At 51.7% G+C, this 18,281-nt stretch overlaps 1 protein-coding gene across 1 annotated transcript; it reads left to right on the top strand.

Annotated features, from left to right (window-relative positions):
• Nucleotides 1-8,390, top strand: HOPX (HOP homeobox). Its single transcript, XM_080397672.1, has 3 exons — nt 1-298; nt 5,011-5,185; nt 7,690-8,390. The coding sequence occupies exons 2-3, from the start codon at nt 5,042-5,044 to the stop codon at nt 7,765-7,767; spliced, it is 222 nt and encodes a 73-aa protein (XP_080253798.1). The 5' UTR covers nt 1-298; nt 5,011-5,041; the 3' UTR covers nt 7,768-8,390.
• Nucleotides 8,391-18,281: the final 9,891 nt, after the last annotated feature.

The raw sequence follows: 18,281 nt of genomic DNA, 5'->3' as shown, positions 1-18,281 counted from the left end.
CACCCGCAGGACGACGGCCACCAGCCCAGAGCGTGGTGGGACAAGACCCGAGGACTCCGGTGCCACCCGTCCGCAGAGACCCGCAGCGTGCACCAACCATGCGTTGAGCCCTGCCAAGGAGAGTGGATGCCAAACCTGAATTACCAGCCCAGAGAGTGGCTGTGGATCCCGGGAGCTCCTGTGATTTGCGGCAGGTTTTTCAGGTCCCCGCCTGTCACACACACGCGGATACTTAAGCAGTCACCCAAGGACCTGCGGGGTTCTTCTTTTACACCCTCCTAGTCCGTGCCAGCTCCAGGTAAGCACCGGCTTTGAGCTGGGGGTGCTGGGGTGGATTTGCAGTTTGGGATGGGGAGGGGGGTGGAAAGAGGAGCTGACCTGTGCTTGCTGGTGCTTGAGAGGTTGGAGCAGCACCCAGCAAGGCTGTGGTGGGAAAGCTGCATGCAGGGAGGGGGACACACAGGCAGGCAGAGACCCCAGGCTGGGGGTACCACGGGGACCTGCCTCTGCTTAGGCAGCCGCTGTGCTCGTTTGCTTTGTTCCCATCCGATGTTATCTCTAAAAGGCTGAACAGCTAGTTTACAGGATGCATGACAGGTGTTTTTTCCTTATTTATGGCAGGGTCTGGTTTATTTTTAAAGCCTCGGTCCCACCTTATCCTGTGTGCCATGCTGGCTGATGTTATCCACAGCCATCCCACAGCAGGAGGACAAGCAAAGCTTGGGACAGGACACAGCTCTGCAGCAGAGCAAGGGAGGGCAGGAGGGCTCGTTTGCATTGAGAACTGCTATTTTGATCCCTGCAGCGGCAGGAAATAGCTGCAAGCTCAAACCACACACAGGTGCCTCCAGCCTGATCCCAGCCCTGACAGTGGGGAGGGTACTGGGGAAGGGGTGAAGAAGACCAGCAGGGTCTATGGGGCCCCATCAGCTGGGCAGGAACTACTGCTCAGAGAATTTTCCAGGGGCTTCAGGTGCAGAAAATCATTAGAAAGCCGCACAGCCCGCCAGCTATTGTGTCTGCTGTTCAAAAAAGCAAAGCTGAGCAAACAGAAACCATGTCCTTGCTGGAAAAGTGGCTGCTTTCTGCCAGGAGAGTAAATGCTGACTGCAGTAGCACTGCTCGGCCAGCATGGTGGGAGACAGACAGGATGTTCCTCTCCCATCTCAAGGCTGAGCTGGGAGCCCTGCTAGTAACCCCAGGGTGTCTCTGGGGAGCTGGGTGCAACCACAGGACACAGGTAGCATAATTGCAGAGGGACATCTCTCTCCACCCCGCTGCTCCTACCTAGGTCAGGTCAGTGAGGACCGTGTCCAGCTGATTTTTAGAGACCACCAAGAATGGAGGTGCCCCCATCTCTCTGGTCCCTGTCCCCATGTTGTACCCCTCCACACTATGAGTACTTTTTCCCAATATCTGATCAGGCTTTCTCTTGCTGCAACTTCCATCTATCAGCCACTGCCTTTTGTCTTCTCCTTCCAAAATGACCCTTGAAGGTGCATTTAAATGCCCCATCAGCCACACTAAGAGCACCAGGTGCTGCCTGCACAGCCTCCGTGTACACAGTGATGCTGGCTGGAGCCATCCGCTGCCCAGGCAACCCCTGAACCCCTTGCGAGCTTTTGCTGGTGGCTGCTCTCACGTTGCTCCACCTAAAACCAAGACAGGCAGAGCCAAGTGTGAATTCCCCAGGGCTCTCTGGCTCTACACGTAGGACAAAGTAGGTGTCACCGGTGCTGCGGTTTCACTGTAACAGTGCATCTGGCGTTGTCATTTCCGCCTGGGTGTGTAACCCCCAGCCACCCAGCTCTCATCCCCATGCTGCCCAGGGGAGACAGCAGCAGGCATGGGACTGCTCACAGAGCTGAAGGATGACCACAGCTCCCCAGCCTTTCTGAAAGCCAAAGAGATGGTTTACATCTTTTTCACCGAAGAAGCCATTTTTTTCCAATGCCTGCAAAAAAATGTAGGCAGAAAAAAGTAGTGAGCAGTGGTGCTTCTCAGCAGCTGAGCAAAACAGTTGTGATACTCCATATTTCTGTCAGGCTTAGAGAAATGTAAGGAAGAAAAATCACCTCTCCTGTATAGAGGAGAGGTCCTGTGCAGCCTGAGGGCCAGGTTCCAGGCCTGGCTTTAAATGTGGCTCCATTTAAGCAGCTGATAGTTGAGCAGTGATCCATATGGCCAGTCAGGACTTTTAGGGACTCCTGGTACCCTCAAGTCCTGTCATTTATCCCATTTTTAGCACCCAAGAGGTTCCACATGCTGGGTGCCACATGGTGCACAGGGCCACATGGCTCCTGAAGACCTCCAGGACCTAATGGAGTGATATGGGGAGACCTGCAGAGCCCTCCAGGACCCCCAGAGGATTGACCTTTTCCTGAAAGTCATCTCACAGCCGTCAGAAGTAGGAACTTTTCTCCCTCCAGAGCAGGGTAGAGGGGAAACAAGGGAAAACCATCAGGCATCACATCCTGGGTGCCGGGGCACCCTGAACTGCCAGCAGGTAGAAGATACTGTATCCTACAGGGAAATGCCTCAGGAACCTGGAGATTATCAGAAAGAGAAACAGTTGTGTAGATGAAACATGAAAGTTAAAGCACATGTTCCCTATGCAAATCAATGCACACATGTTAATGTACATTAATGCAGCAGGCTGCAAACGACGATTTATGAGCCACCAGGACATGTGGCTGCTGTTGGCCCAGCCTGGATGTGATCCAGAGCTGATAGGAGCCCTGAGGTGACTGGGCTTTCCAGGAGAAGAGCAGGTGGTTCCGTAGGGTGCTGATCAAGGAGCAGATGAAGAGCTTGTGGCCTGAGCTTGGCCTCATCTGCACTTTGCCCTCCTGGAACGCCTGGCAGCCACGGTGCTGGAGAGCAGCACCTCAAGTCCATGGGATCTCCTTTTCCACCTGCACCTTTTCCAGAGGTCTCCAAATGCCCAGGCTAGGTGAGGAGCGTTCACCTGGTCCCCACCAGCTCACACACGTGAGGGACTGCCCTTTGTCTGCCCCTTCCTCTAAGGACACCTCCGAACTGAGCCGACCCCAGGGTAGCCCAGGCAGCTGCTGCCACACACCAGTGGCCACAACGCTCCGCAGACAAGGCCAGCTCAGCTCACAGCACCTGGGGTTGAAGATGGCCTTTCCCTAGCCCATCTCGGGGGGGGGGGGAGGGTGATGCCATCTGCCAGCACCATCATGCTCAGAGCTGCTCCAGCCCTGCGCAACCACTGTGTTAAAATCAGGTTTTACCAAGTGACTCAAGGAGAGTGGGTTGTTTCACAATCAGCCCTGGTCTATTTATAAGCCTCTACTCAAATGCCAAAGGATCCTTTTATTAGTCAAAGCACCTCCTGCAGACGAGGCTTAGTGGGGGCTTTGCTTTTTGAGGTAAAGCTCAAAGAAGAAGCTCTCTCCAGCCTCTTGTGAATAGCAGAGCTGGCTCTCTGCAAGCTGCAAGGCAGGTTCGGAGCTGAGCCCCATCCCAGCACTGCTGTCAGCAAGTGAGAGCCCTGGGGCACTCGGTACACCCCAGGGTACCCAGTGAGCTGAGGTGAGTTATCCATCAACGAGGAAAGCAGTTGGGTTTAAAGCTACGCAGCAGAGGTGCAGCATGATGGAGGTGCCCGGGTTCCTCCCAGAGCCAAAGGGAAGGAGAAGCTGGACTGCAAGGTGGAGGCAGGCAGCAGGCAGCCCAGAGGAGTCCCAAGGTGGGCCAAGGGCTCCTGGCAGCCCCCGAGAGCCAGCAACACCAACCGTCCGCCTGACAGGGACGGGCCAGGCAGCTCGGACAGCAGGAGAGCAGATCAAGAAAGGCCACATTTTTGCACCCAGCTCCTCCCCCGCCAACACCCCACAGCTCGGTTTTGGAAACACCAAAATGATTCAGCATCAAGGGACTCCTGCATGCTTTGTGGGGGCAACGCCTCGCATTTTAGTTGACTGAATTGGCAGGCTCGACCCTCTGCCATGCGGGAGCCAGCTCGGAGCCCTGCAGAAGAGAGGTGTGGGACTTCGCCATGGTGTACTTACTTGTTTTGCTTGTGCTTTTGTGCCAAGTCTGCCAGAGATTCGTGCAAAGCACCAGTGGGACAAAAGTTACTCTGGAGGGGAATGTGGGTCCCTTGCTCCTGCCATTGCTGGGAGCACCTATCACTGACCACAGCTGAGGGCACTGAGGGCTTGAGCAACAGACACGCACAGGGTAAGGTCCTCCAAGGACTGACCCTTCACTTATACACTGAAAAACAAATAAATAGTTGAGTGATGGTCAGGAACGTGACTGTTTATGCCCATGCGTGATAACATTAAATATTGGTAAAAACAAAGTAGCTCATTGCCAGCTTTGTGTGATGTCTGGCCATGCTGCTAGGAGTAGGACCAGGACAATGGTCAGCAGGGAAAATGGGGTGATTGCTGGGTCTAAGCCCACACTCCCAAAAGAGCCCGTGTCCTCTGGTTTGTGATTTCCTTGCACAAACTTGCCTGGTTGCTGGGGAGAAGGAAAAAGAAAACCCAAAAATGCTAGGCTGGATGCCAGATACTGGCCCCTTACCCAGAAGATGAATAATATTTTTTAAACTAATGTCTTTAAATTAACCAACTCAACACGCCTGGTGCTGTGACATCCCTCCCAAGTGACGCTCAGGCCTAAATATGGCTCTAAACACGAATCATCCCCACGGGAGTCACACTGGCTATAAATACAGCAACGGGAGCGCTGAGCAGAGGACGGGCTGCTGCTTCCTGCCAGCCGAGGATGGTGAGGCAGCTCTGCTGGGCAGGCACCACAGCGGGGAAACCGAGGCAGGAGCTGCTGGGGGGGCTGCGACTCCCGGCTGCGCTCCCCTGCATGCCTTTGGTACGGGACTTGTGCCCTGAGGTGGCCAGAGGCCACTGGGAGGGGCAGAGCTAGTGGGGACAGGGATGGCAAATCTGGGGCTCAGCAAGTGCGGCCTCACCGGCCGCTCCCAGCTTGGGCAGTGACGCTGGCTCCTCTTCACAGTGACTGGCCCACAGCCCTGCCCCAGGAGGAGATGGCCACTGAGAAGCCAGTGACTCTCACTGAGGAGCAGCTGGAGATCCTGGAGTACAACTTCAGCAAGGTGAACAAACATCCTGACGGCACCACGCTGTCCCTCATCGCAGCCGAGACCGGGCTCTCTGAGGAGCAGACCCTGGTGAGTGTGTGCCCCTCGCCCTTGCCTTGGCACCAGCCCTGCTCCCCCTGTGTGCCTCTGTGCCCCACACACTCCCTGCATCTCCTGCTCATCCCATCCCCAGCTCTTTATCATACTCCCAGCACCCTTCTGTCCCCCCACATGCTTCCTACTGCACCCTCTGCACCTCTCATGCTCCCCACTTACTTGCTCCTTACTTGCACTCCTGCACCGCTCTGCACCCTGCATACCCCTTACCACCTCCCACACTGCATCCACAAGTCTCCTCTGCACCTCTGCAACCCCCACTGCACCCCTAAACCCACACTGCACCCACAGGGCTCTACTGCCCCACTGCATCTCCGTGTACCCCACAGCCACCCTGTACCCACATTCCTCACATGTTCCTGCCCCTGCATCCCCAAAGACCCTTTCCCCTGTAATTGCAGCCCCTTCACTCACATTGCAGCCCCTTCACTCACTGTCGTGGCCTCCCACACAGCAGCCCTGTGCCCCCCTGGGACCCCTGTGCCCACCCTGCCTGGGAGCCCCATCCCCAGCCTGCCTGGAGACCACACTAGTGCTTCCCACAGCCAGAACAAGGGCACACCTTGAAGGTCACCAGCTGTCTGTGGAGCCCCAAATATACAACCCAGGCATGCTGTCCTGTCCTTCCAACCCACTTCTGATAGTCTCAGGTGCCTAAACCACTGCTGGCTTTATAGTCTGAAGAAACTACGATCATTTTAAAGCAGATACAGGATAGATGCAACTCCTGCAGGTTGTGCCATGGGACACGCTCCGGCTGTGCGCACGCACCCTCACTGCAATTAGCTACTTCAGCATCCCCAAGGCCAGATACTGGGCAAGACTTTCAGCCTCCCCAGGAGACATAGAGGCCTCCAGATGTCCCTTCACAGGGACAGACTGCCACGGTCTGGGACTTCCACCAAGTCCTGTGTTCCACTAGACCCATAGCAGCATTGATGGGTATAGAAAAGAAATCCAACCCACTGAAAAGTTAGCAGCATTTTGCAGAGAGCTGCCAAGCCTGGCTCTCTTTGGGCAAAGCCAAAGGAGATAGGAGAGACAAGCTGGCAATGCCCCCATTTCATCTGTCCCGGGGAAGGATGCTGGTATAACACCCATTGTACTGATAGCCCTTGGATGGACTGGAAAAGGAGACCAAGGAGACCCTTCCTTTCTGGCATTTGTGACAGGCAGGTACCACTGCTTGTTTGAGGCAGCAAGGAGGCAGTACCCCTGAAATACATTTTCTTCCTTAGAAATGGCACTGCTTCATTTTTTTTTTTCCCTAAAGCAAGTTGTAAACACAGGCCATATATGCCAGGACACCTCTGGAGATGTCTTAAAATCTTCCCTGATAGCCACCTTCACTATGAATCCAGGGTGCTCCCAGAGATCTGGAGATGAAGGTCATGTTAGGGACAGGACTGAGACTGGGATGGTAAGCTGCAAAGTGCCTGCATTGCGTATGGCACAGAGAATCGTTGCTCCTGACATCTGGCGTGCTTTATCAACTAGATATACCAGCTATTTTAATAAAAAGATTAGTAAAAATGAGATGCAAAGAGCTATTGAGTCAACAGGAGATGATGGTTTGGGGCAGGAAGGGAAATTTTCAGGAGGAGGCTGGGCAGGCAATCATCTGACTGGATGTGGTCCAAAGCAGTGTTAGTGCTGGAGCTGCTTGTAGAGAGTGCCGTGGTTGTGCCATTACAGACCACAATAGCTTCAAAAACAGCCATGAACAAATATAGCAACAAAATGAACAGCAACAAAGCAAATCACAGGCACATTCCCAAACAAGAGGCTGAGCTGTGCTTCCGGCACGCACGTTGTATTTCTCCTTTTACTGAGGTAGTGTGGCTTTATGCAGCTGCATTTTATCTGATATTTGAAATTGTGGCTGTGTTCAAGTGGCATCAGCAGCTCCGGGAACTGGCTTAGAGATGTTAAATTACTACAGAATAACGTAGCCATGCATATTGCTTGAGGAATAAGATAATCTTTAACCCATTTTTTAAATCTATTTGTTCTTAAATTTGTTGAGAGCCACTGTGTTGTCTCTCATCCTTTCTGAAGCAGGCCAGCTTTTGATTCCTGTAATTTTTGGACCAGCAGTGACTGTTTCACTGCTCCAGCCATTTAAACTGACACCACCCAGCAGCTCCTTACCCAAACTCTTACTCTGTTTGCAAGAAAAACGTGGACTCACAGCAATAAAATAAGGACCCACTCATGCCGTCAAGGTCTGAAGTGAGCAAGAGAAACGAGTTTGAGAGTGCACACCTAGGTAACAAGCCCGTTTGGTGAGAAGCAGCTGTCCTGCTGCCTGTGCTGCCTGGGAACAGTGCAGCACCTTTCTACAAGCTAGCAGCACCGTGAGTTTCCCTCGCCTGGTCCCACGTGCTGACTACATCTGCACCTTCAGCAAGGTTATTCACAGCCCAGAGCACTCAATCTCTGTGTTTGGGGGTTTGTTTTTTTTTTTCTTTCTCCAGAAGTGGTTCAAGCAGCGCCTGGCAGAGTGGAGGAAGTCTGAAGGGCTGCCCTCAGAAAGCGGTTCTGTCAGGGACTAGAGGATGCTGCTCCGATCCCCAAGCCTGATGTAAATGATGCTGAAGCTCTTCAGAGTGGGTTTCCTTGGGGTTCTTCTGTTGCAATAGGTTTTGAGATACAAAGTAATACCCTGCTATTTAACATAAGTTTTATTTAAAGTGTACATAACCAGGAAAAAAAATTATATATCTATATCTATATCTATGTGTGTGTATACAGCTTCTGATGGCTGCATAACCTGTTTAGTGATTTCCATCCATTAACAGCACCTGCAGAGGGCAAGGCAATCTCATGCCCTTGTCCCAGGCTTGCAGAAAAGCTGTCCTGAAAGGTTCAAACATAGAAGTGGGGAAAAAAAGGTTCTTTTCCTTATGATCAATAGAGGCAAAGTATGTGTGCTAGCTTTAATATCATCCAGAGAGGAGGGCATCTGGAAAAGCAGATGTTTTTCAGGTGATCTTAAGTCAAGATGCCTGAGTCAGCTCTGGATATTGGCAAATCAGTGCCTACACCATAACCAGACCAAGCCAAGCCCCCCTTGAACGTTCCTCACATTTCTGTTAAAGATCACCACAGGGAAAGAACTGGGCTTTTTTTTTTTTTTTCCCAATGCATTAATAAAGAAGAAGTTTTTTTGGTGAAAGGAGCTGTGTTATGTCCCTGCTTGTGCTCCCTGCCCCAATGGCAGGAGGCAGACTCCTTCCTCTGGGAGGGCAACTCTTCTCCAAGGCAACCTCAACGGGAACTGCATGTTTTCCCTCTTACCACAGGGATAGCCCACAGACATGGGCAACCTCCTCGTCTAGGGCACCCACAGGTCCATCCATGGCCATCCACACAGCCCCCAAGCCCTGAGGCAGCAGAGGCTGGTGGTGCCGGGTTCCTCCGCAGGGTGAGAGGCCAGACCCCCACCTCCTTCTGGCCATTCTCAAGCCTGAGGGATGGAGGTGTGCTGGGGCTCTTGCACAAAGCCCAGACCCTCATCCATCCTGGGACAGAACAATGCATGGGCTAAAAAATAACCATAGCTGTTTCCCAGTGACCTTACCTTGTTCAAAGGGTTCAAAAATCCTCTGCTTAAGTGGATTATTGAATCAATTAGTAGATCCTCTGATTAATCCTCTTCTGGTTTGTGGTCACCTGCCTCTACTCCTTTGGAAGGAGAATCAGCTTTAACACAGGGAAGATTAAGATACACTGGCACTGAAACTGCCACATGCTCTCATTCATGGGTTTTGTCCCTTGCTGGAGAGCATCTCTCCTGCCTCAGTGTCTCCAGCCCCTCACCAGCAGTTGGGCTGCCAGCGCGAAGCACTCCAAACCCATAGGACACAGATAAAATCAATCTCCCTTGCCATGTCCCACACAGGTTGCGGCATTCCCCCGCAATCCAGCTGCCAAACTGACTCACACTCAGACTCGACTGGAGCTCAGAGTTAGTTCTGCAGAGTCTGGCACCGGTATCTGTTTTCTGCTTAGTGTTTGCAATGTGCCTTCTCCCTTACACCGAGGTGAACTCTGCTTTTTTGAGTTAGGCTCCAGAAATCCCAGTGCAGAGCTCCATTATTTTGCCCAGGGTCACAAAACTGAGTAACTGAAACACAGAGATTTAACCTGCCCGGGTAACTTGTATCAAAGCTGCATGCAAAGCAAAAGGCTGGATCTGCCCATTCTCCAGACATTTGAGAAAACGGGCCCCAGATCCAAGCCGACTCCATGCACATGCCACCCCAACGTTTCCAAAGTCTGGACAAAAGCTTTGCACCTTATCAAATCCAGGCCTGGATCTGGAATTTTGCAGCCTTTCGTGTTTCTACTTCTGCCACAAGCACAAACCTTTGAGTCTCACTAAGAAGATCTCTAAACTTTAGCAAAAATTTTGAAACCCAAGGTCAGAAGTTGTGTTGCATCAACCTACTGTGTGCTGTCGGCCTTGGTTTGCCACACTTCCTCGTGTGAAAGAACAGTTCTTGTGCTGGCTTCCCCCAGCAGTTGTTTCATTACTTCTTTCACTATTACAGCAAAAAAATAAGAGAGAGAAACTCCAGACATAACCTGTCCTAGGGGGAGGGCTTCCCGTATTATGTCAAATCCTGCTCATTTCCCCTAGTGACTATTTCGCCTTAAGGAATGACCATTTTATGTAACTCCCCAGATGCTTGTAAGAAAGTGTTGCTGCTGGGTGCTGCCTCTGCGCCAAGTTCAAGGAGGTTTTCCAGCCACAGCCCAGCCCAAAGGGGATGTTCCGAGGGGTGGCGGGGGCAGCTGGCACCAGCAGTGGGTTGTGTTTCTGGGCGAGCTCAGTGGTTAATTGGATGAGCCAAATCTTGGATCCGAGCAGGACAAGCTGCCTTCTTAGCAGCGTCCTTCACCGTGAATGCATCTGGGTCGCACCGAACCAAGCCTGCGGGAGGCCGGGGGGAGCAAGGACAGGGCTGGACAATTCCGACCGGAGCAGGGCCAGCTCCCAAAGCGGCCGGCCAGCTAACACACCTCCACCTCCTCAAGGGAGGACAAAAGCGGCCATGCCTTCGCTGCTGTCACCAGCACACCAGTGAGAGGGGCTGCCCCACCTCTCAGTGAAGCTGTCCCAGCCAGGCATTCCCTCACCCTCTTTGAAACATCCCACCCAGCACGTCCAGCAGCCCAGGCTGAGGCCAGATGAGTCACGCTGCGTGGCATTAATGTGCTACACTGTGCTATGTGTCAGCTGGTTGCTTTTTATAATTGCAACTAATAATTAAGAAGTCCCAACCAATCATTCCTACTGGTATTAGAAAGTTCCTATTTATTCTTTTTTGATCCTACTTCCACCTCGAAAAATGCTTCTAAAATCACAATCCATGTAGCATTAGCACACCCAACCATGTAAAATCCACACATTTCGGAAGTGGAAGGGCAGTGCCTGGATCACACTGGCCAAACCCAAATCAACAAGGTGCCATGGCCTGCACAAAATGGGCTGACAGCTGATCATCTCCCCATGGGAGGGGAGCAGCACCTACCTTTTGCAAGGCTGGACCAGTTTCACAAGCCTTGGTGTGGCCACCACATGCTTTGCAGCCTTCATCACTGGCCACTCAGCATCCCACAAGAGCACACAGTCAGAATGCAACCTCTTTTCCCTAGTCAGCTCCAAGGTCCAAGGGCTCGCAATTGCCTCCTGAGCCAACTTGGAAACGTGTGGAAGAACAGGGAGGAAGGTCCTTAACATGCTTCTGGCATTCAAGGGTGACTGGGTGAACCAGTGTACTCAGGTTTGCAGTCACTAACTGCACACAGATGGGACATGATCCTGCTCACAGCTGTGTCTGGCACCAGACAAGCTGTGGAAGGAGAAACCACTGTCCGGCCAGTCCCACCACCTGCCCTAAAGCCTCTTCTTTCTCACAGTCCTTCGTCCACCTCATCCCCCAGCACTGGAGATCCCAATTAGACACTTGTTCACCTCCCCCCATCCCCACAGCTGCACAGGTCTGCTGTTCTCTGGGGATGTCTCTGGGGGTCAGTTCATGCTCTGGATGGAGGGTGAGTCCTGCTCTCCAGCCCAGGAAGCAGCTACTTCAGCCGTGCAGACAACAGCATGCTGAGGGCTGCCATGAGGAGTGCCAGCAGCACCTGTGCCCTCCCATGCAAGCTTCAGGTGATGCTGCCTTTCCCCATGAATGACAGATTCAGGAAAGCTGCACCCATAGCAGCAGCTCACCCTCCTGACCCAGGGCTCTGTGAGATGCTGGAACTGGGAGGATGCTCTGGCCAAGGCCACGATGTTTGTAACCCGTGCTGGCACCTGCATGGGTTCAAGGATGGAGGAGGGACATGCGGACACAGCTCACCGCAGCAGCCCACAGGGACACGCTCCCTTCCCAAAGGGGTGGGCTCCCAGCACCCTTCCTCTGCAGACATGCGCACATGAAGGAACGCTCCTACTTTCTCAGCACCCATTATTTTTCTTTCACCTGAACCATCAGGTAATTTTGGCACTATTGGGATTTGTATGTTTTAGCCAGTATCACTTTTTTCCCCCGCTGTCACCCACTCACAGCCAGGAGAGGAATGCCTGTAATGAGAGCCTGTGAAGGCAGGTGAAAGCGCAGAGAAATTTCTTTCAGCATAATGTTTTTCATATTCATCTTCCTGGCTGAAATAATATCATTTTCCTGCAAAGGAAAGAGGTTCAGATTTCAGGGTAAAAGTGCTAGTGTAGTTAACTGCATTCCTACAGCAAAAGTGATTACTGCTCCAGCATGGGACTTCTTCCCCTATTTTATTTTGGTTACAGATGCCAAGGTCGCTCCAGCACAGCCTGACTTATTTCCCAGCGGGAGACTCCATCCAGAAAGCCTAGCCTTTGCCATGGAAATGAGCGTAATCGGAGATTGCCCCCAGCCCTTTCACCCCTGCCAAAGCAATGACCCGCTTGAAAGGAGCGAGTTCAGAAATATGTCTCTAAATTAGGCTTCTGGTAAAACACTATTAAAATATAGATAGTGTTTGCAGGCTCATGTCCCCTGCATACACAGATAGGAGCACAGCTGCCCAAGTACAAACATGCCTGTACTCCCTGGGAGCTAAACAGCCCATTCCTATCAGGTTTCTCCACTTTCCCAGGCTGCTTTATCAGGGGATGCAGCCCAGATGACTCCCTTGGCTCTCCTGCTATTCTAGGCTGCTCCAGCCTGGCTGTTTTCTGTCTCTCAGCAGGGAGATTCGCTTTCAAAGGCAGCATCTCACCCCAAAAAGGCAGTTTCTCTCTGCACACAAACCCCAGCAGAACCAGGCAGCTTCTCCCCTCCATAGCACATCCATGGGCAGGACGCAGGGTGTAAAAACTCAGGACAGTTTGCTACATCACTGTCCCCTCTAAATGTCCCTCAGCCACCTCCTCACCTCTCTGGGCAGCAGGAACTCTGGGTGCAGCACCTTTGGCCGGGCAAGATCCAGGATCTGTGGGGAGGCCTTACTGCTCAGTGCAGCTGGTGAGATGGGCTGGGCAGGGGACTGGTGAGGTCTGGAAACAAGAGTCACAGCATCGCCGCTCGGATATTCTCCCACACCAGTTAAACCAGGTTGCCGCTGGGATGTTTAAGCCTCATGTTTGCTGTGGTAGAAGGCAGCTTTATCTTGTGGCCATTTCCAGTGTAGACGCCACTCATCCCATGCAAGAATCCAGAGGTCCCAATCCCAGCGGAGCCCCTGCTCTGCATTTTGCCCTCTGTTATACCCATCCTCTGTTCCTGTATTTATCACTTTGAAGTTGCACTGATGCTACAAGACCCAAGGGCCTACCTGCAGCACCCTATCGGCTCTCTGGCCTCCCACCTTTGCTGCAGGTAAGCAGCCTGGTATTTTTTATGTTCAGACAACTTCTGCAGCTGATCAGAAGGGAAGCAAAAATCTACTAGGGGAGGACAGTCCCAGATCATTGATTCCCATCTGCAGCTGTACAAGACGACAGATCTTGAGGAACAGCACAGAAGAGTTAGTAAAAGGCAACTGACAGAGAACGTGATCCTAGCAGATGGTATCCTAAGTCTGGTTAAACATCCGTGCCTGCTGCATGTACAAAAGTTGGCACTGGTGCACATGAAAAAGCCATGAACAAATGGGCATTTACACTTGACATTTCCTGACTTTAAAGGTAAATACCATTTGCATATTCAGAGTCCTCTTTTAAGCGCTCTCAGTACATTGCTTTCAAAGTCTAGGCCTTTCCCTGGACCATTTCAAGAAACCACTCTGCAACACAAACCTGGCAGCATCTCTGTTGTTCAGCTCTGCCAATTTAGAAACCTCTTTGTTGCAATGGCTTAATAACACCTTGTGCTCTTGCAGTTCCTTTCATCTTGGGATCTCCCAAGGCTTGCCTAGTGCATGCTCATCCAGCTTTCCAACAGCCACAACTGTTGGAAGATGCCCGTCATCACCAAGGAAGAGGTGAACAGAGGTGAGCAGAAAGGGCTGTCAGACAGGCACCGTTAGTCAGAGGCACAAGCTCTCAGGAGGATGACAGCCCCTGAACCGATGGCAGTGGCAGAGGGAAAAAAACTACAGACACACGTGTCTTGACATCCCTCCAGGTAGGGGGAAGCCAGAAATGCAACACAGTTTCATCTCCATTCTTATTGCTAGGACTTCTTACAGACTAGCAACCACCATCCCGTCTCCAAGAGAGCTTCACCCCCTCCAACAGAGCTACAGATGAGTTCTTCAAGTAATGCAGCATCACCCAGCGCCACCGAAGTTTACATTTTTTACATAATTTTTCACTCCTATTGCCAAACGGGCTGGGTTTTCACCATGCAGTGACAGCAGAGGTTTAACACGAGGCAAGAGACCTGGATTCCTTCCAGGATGCTGCGAGATTTCTCTGCTCATGGCACTTCCTAACCTTTATCCTCAAGATTTAGGCCAGGCTCCAAAAGGATGCAGGGGATCACTAATTGTGCCCAGGTGCCTGGCTGGGCTGCATCAGCCCCAATACAGACAGGGAACACTCTAGGGACAGTCCCTCTATAGGCACAGGTTTCCATCAAGGCATACATGCATGCACATGACATCTCTGCCTCCAAGCCAGAGCAGAGCTGTTGGCTGTGGGAGGTTTGTTACAGCAGAGGAACATGCTCCCATGTGCTTGGAGGCCGAGATCAGGGCTGGCTCCTGTGGCAGCTGATCCAAACCCAGAGCTCTAAGCAGACCAGTAATGACCACATGTTGCAGAAGCCCTTCCCACAGCCAGGAAGCAGGCATGAGGAAGGAAAAAGGCACCAAAACTTAGTAACCCCCAGTTCCTCCTAATTCTGAGAGTCAAGCACTCAGGGTTAACTGTGCTCCCATAGCACTTTATTCCCTGCTACAGACAACCACTGTTCCAAGCACAGCCTGATGGGTCTCAGGGCATAGAGCTCCCTGTGGGGCAGCAGTGGAAGGAGAGGGACATGGCATCTCCCTGTCCTGGTTTCAGCTGGGGTAGAGTCAATTTTCTTCTCCGTAGCTTGTGCAGTGCTGATTTGGAGTGAGAATAATGTTGATGACACACTGATGTTCTTACTTGTTGCTAGGTAACGTTTACACTAAGTCACAGACTTTTCAGGTCCTTGGGCCCTGCCAGCGAGAGGGCTGGAGGGGCACAAGAAACCAGGAGGGGACACAGCCAGGGCAGCCGAGCCAAACAAGCCAAAGGGTTATTCCATACCACAGAACATCACGCTGAAATAAACTGGGGGGGACTTGGCCAGGGCCTGCCAGTCGTTGCTCGGGGACGTGCTGGGCATCAGTCAGTGGGTGGTGAGCAGCTGTATTGTACATCACTTGTTTTTTTTTCCCTTCCCTTTCGATTTTATTCCCCTCCCCTTCTCTCTCCTTTTCATTACAATTGTTGTTGCTATTATTGTTATATTATTTCAATAATCAAATTGTTCTTATCTCAACCCTTGAGTTTTACCTTTTTTTTCCTGATTCTCCTCCCCATCCCTCGGTGGGAAAGGGGAGCGAGCGAGCAAGCAGCTGTGTGGTACTTAGTTGCTGGTAGGGTTTAAACCACAACGCTCCCCTTCCCCTGGGAGCCAGCACATCCCCCGATTAGAGAACACCTCTGAGCTGCCTCCTTCCCCAGGATGTGCTACCACATCACTGACCTGCACTGGTGCTTGCCAAAATCTCACTTGGGTTTGGCCAACTGTTCTTGATGATGGTCGAGCTGTCACAGCTCCCCATGAGAGGGTCCAGATCGTCTCCTGGTTTCCCCACACAAGCCTAGCAAGAACAACAAGGGTGTGAAATTTTAGAAACATGCACAAGTGTGAAATGTGCTTGCTGGGGTCATCCTTCCCTGCCTAGGATGGGATGCACGCACAGTCCTCGTGGCTCCCTGCAGCTATAGTGCTGCTGCCTAAGTACTCACCTTCTCTGGCACTGAATTTCCTAATGCTGTCCAGGTGGTTGCTGCCAACTCAAAAAGGAAAGAGCCTTCAAGTTATGAGTCTGATTTTACAGTTACCAGTAGATGCGCAGAAAGGGTCATTTCATTACATCTCTGAAACCCCTGGGGGAGTTTCATGATTGCATTTTTCTTGCCTCACCATTACCACCTAACTATACCACAGGTATGACAGCAAAAATAATAATAATGTTACAGCCAGGGTGTGCCATGGAAAGTGGGTGAGGTTTTGCAGCACGTTAGTGGTTACCCTCCTGTGCCCAGGGCAAATTTGGAGCTGCTCATCCTCCACTGAGAGAGAGGCCACGGTGGGAGAAGGTACCAGGGTAGTCAGGACAGGGAACAGCACGACGATGAGTTTGTGGAGCCTTTTTTGAGCACAATGACCTATATCCAGACAGGGGAGAAAAGATGTTATCAAGAGAGTGTTGCTCTGGCTTGTCAAGCCATAGTTTGACTGTGTAATGCAGACAGCAACTCTGTTGCTAATGCTGGACCATGTCCTTCAGGACACAGCAGCTTGTGGGTCCGATGAGGTCCAGTCTCTTTGCACCACAGCACCATCGTACCCCACAACATCTCCATGAGGGTTCCGCAGGTGGGGCAGCAAAGGCAAGAGTTGGGTCAAACCCAGGTTTTGGATTGAAAACAAGAAAGACCAAGCTGAAGAGCACCCCTCACGCACTGAACATCTCAATCTGGGTTTTTGGAGCCACTTCTACTCGAGGGGAACACAGTAGCAAGACAAGGCAAAAGTTCTGTGTTGGCTGAGGCCACATCAGTCCCCAGCCTTCGTGCAAGGGCTGTCTGAGCACCAGCTCCCCTGGGATCGTTTGCACAAGCTGCTTTCTTGGGTTCTGCAAGTTCTTGTACCCTGTCGAAATTGCAGAAAAGGCCAAACATGCCATTAAACATACAGTTCAACCAACAAAGCATAAAGAAGCTACTGCTGTACTCAAGGCCACACAAGCCGCTCTTGAATCCCCCTCCCTCTGCCTCCATCCCTTGCGAGAGTGCAATTAAGGGGTATCTCTCTCTCTCCAAGTAACTTACCACCTATTTAATCTGGTGAACTCACCAGCCCGTGGATTTTTGTGCTATCTCTTGGATTGCAGAGACATGAATTTGCAATTCTGCCCTCACTGCAGGGTCCCTTTGGGACATGGCAGGGAGAGGGGGAAGGTACTTTTCTGATTAATAACGTGCCATGCAACACCAGCAGGTAGGAGATGGATGATCTCCCAGCCCACAGGAGCCCAGACAAACAGAAACATGTTATCAACACCCCTGTGGTTTACTGCAAGACACCATGGAGACAGCACTGTTCCCACATGGCTTTGGGAACACAGATGAAGATGTATTTTTTTTTATCATTTTATTTCAGTCTATTTAGCACAGAGGTCTTAGATGCTATAGAGACATAGGAACACAAATGGTCTGTGCCCTAGGAACAGCACTAAAAATGTTTTTACTGAATATTCATCAGACCAAAACCTTTCAGGAAGATCAGATATCACAGTCTGCTCCTACTGACCAAGTGTCCCTGGCTCGAAATCCCAGTGGCTGGGAAGCACTTGTGCTTTGTGAGCCGCGGTACAAAGAGAAGGACAAGACAATGCCAGTGCCACAAGTGCGTTGCAGAATTCCCTGGTGTTATGGACCAAGCCTATACCCAGCCACTGGGGCTGCAGGTGCCTGCCCCCAGCCAGTTGGGGGACAACCACACGACACAGGCAGCTGTGCAAGCGCCCCACCGTGGAAAAAGCAGAGAAGGCGAAAGCCTGGGGTATTGCTTCCCTGATTAGTATCACCCGGCAAAAAAAGCCGCATAGCTCTACAGAGGAGCAGGGACACCAACAGAGATGCTTTGCTGACAGAAAACAGTCTATGCTTTGGGCACACACTGCGGTTTCTCTGATGGAGCAGATACCTCTAGTGAGACGCCAAGCCCTAACAAACACTTGCCAGAGAGCTCAGCACCACAGAGACCCTTGCAATGGCAGGCTGCTGTTAGAGCATCCTCGGCGCACGCTTCCTGCGAGATGCCTGCTGAGTTATCTCCCCATCACACCTAACCGCCGGTCACAGCCAGCACTGCAAACACGGCTCCCATTAAGATCCCACAGACAGAACTGCCTGTAGGACTTTGGCACCCTGCCACCAGTTCAAGACAGGACATGCTCATGAAGGCAGCCGTCATTTCAGGAGCCAAAAATGAGTTTCAGCTGTTCATTCCCAAGCAGTTCCCCAGAGGCTTTTCCTTGCAAAGGTGCAAGGAGGTAAAGGATTACCACAGGAAGGTGTCCCCCTCAGCCTAGCAGCGTCGCAGAGCTGGCACCGCCTCTGCAGGCAGGCTCATTGCTTTTCCTCCACTGCTGTCACAGATCCACAGCCAAACCCCGTGCAAAGTGCACGTGGCATTCGTGACCCACACCGCTGCCTTGGTCACTGCTGCACAAAGCTTGCACCGTGACCCAGCCAAGGAATGAGTCACACGTACATCCAAATCAGATCCCTCAACTCACTTGACAATTGTTGGTTTGTTTTCCAATTAAAAAAAAAAAAAAAGATTCCTCTCTACTTTTTTATCATGGC

Source organism: Falco punctatus (genome assembly GCF_963210335.1).
Source record: "Falco punctatus genome assembly, chromosome: 1".
NCBI lineage: Eukaryota > Metazoa > Chordata > Aves > Falconiformes > Falconidae > Falco > Falco punctatus.
Note: the sequence above shows the minus strand (reverse complement) of the source record. Positions and strands in the feature narration are given on the sequence as shown.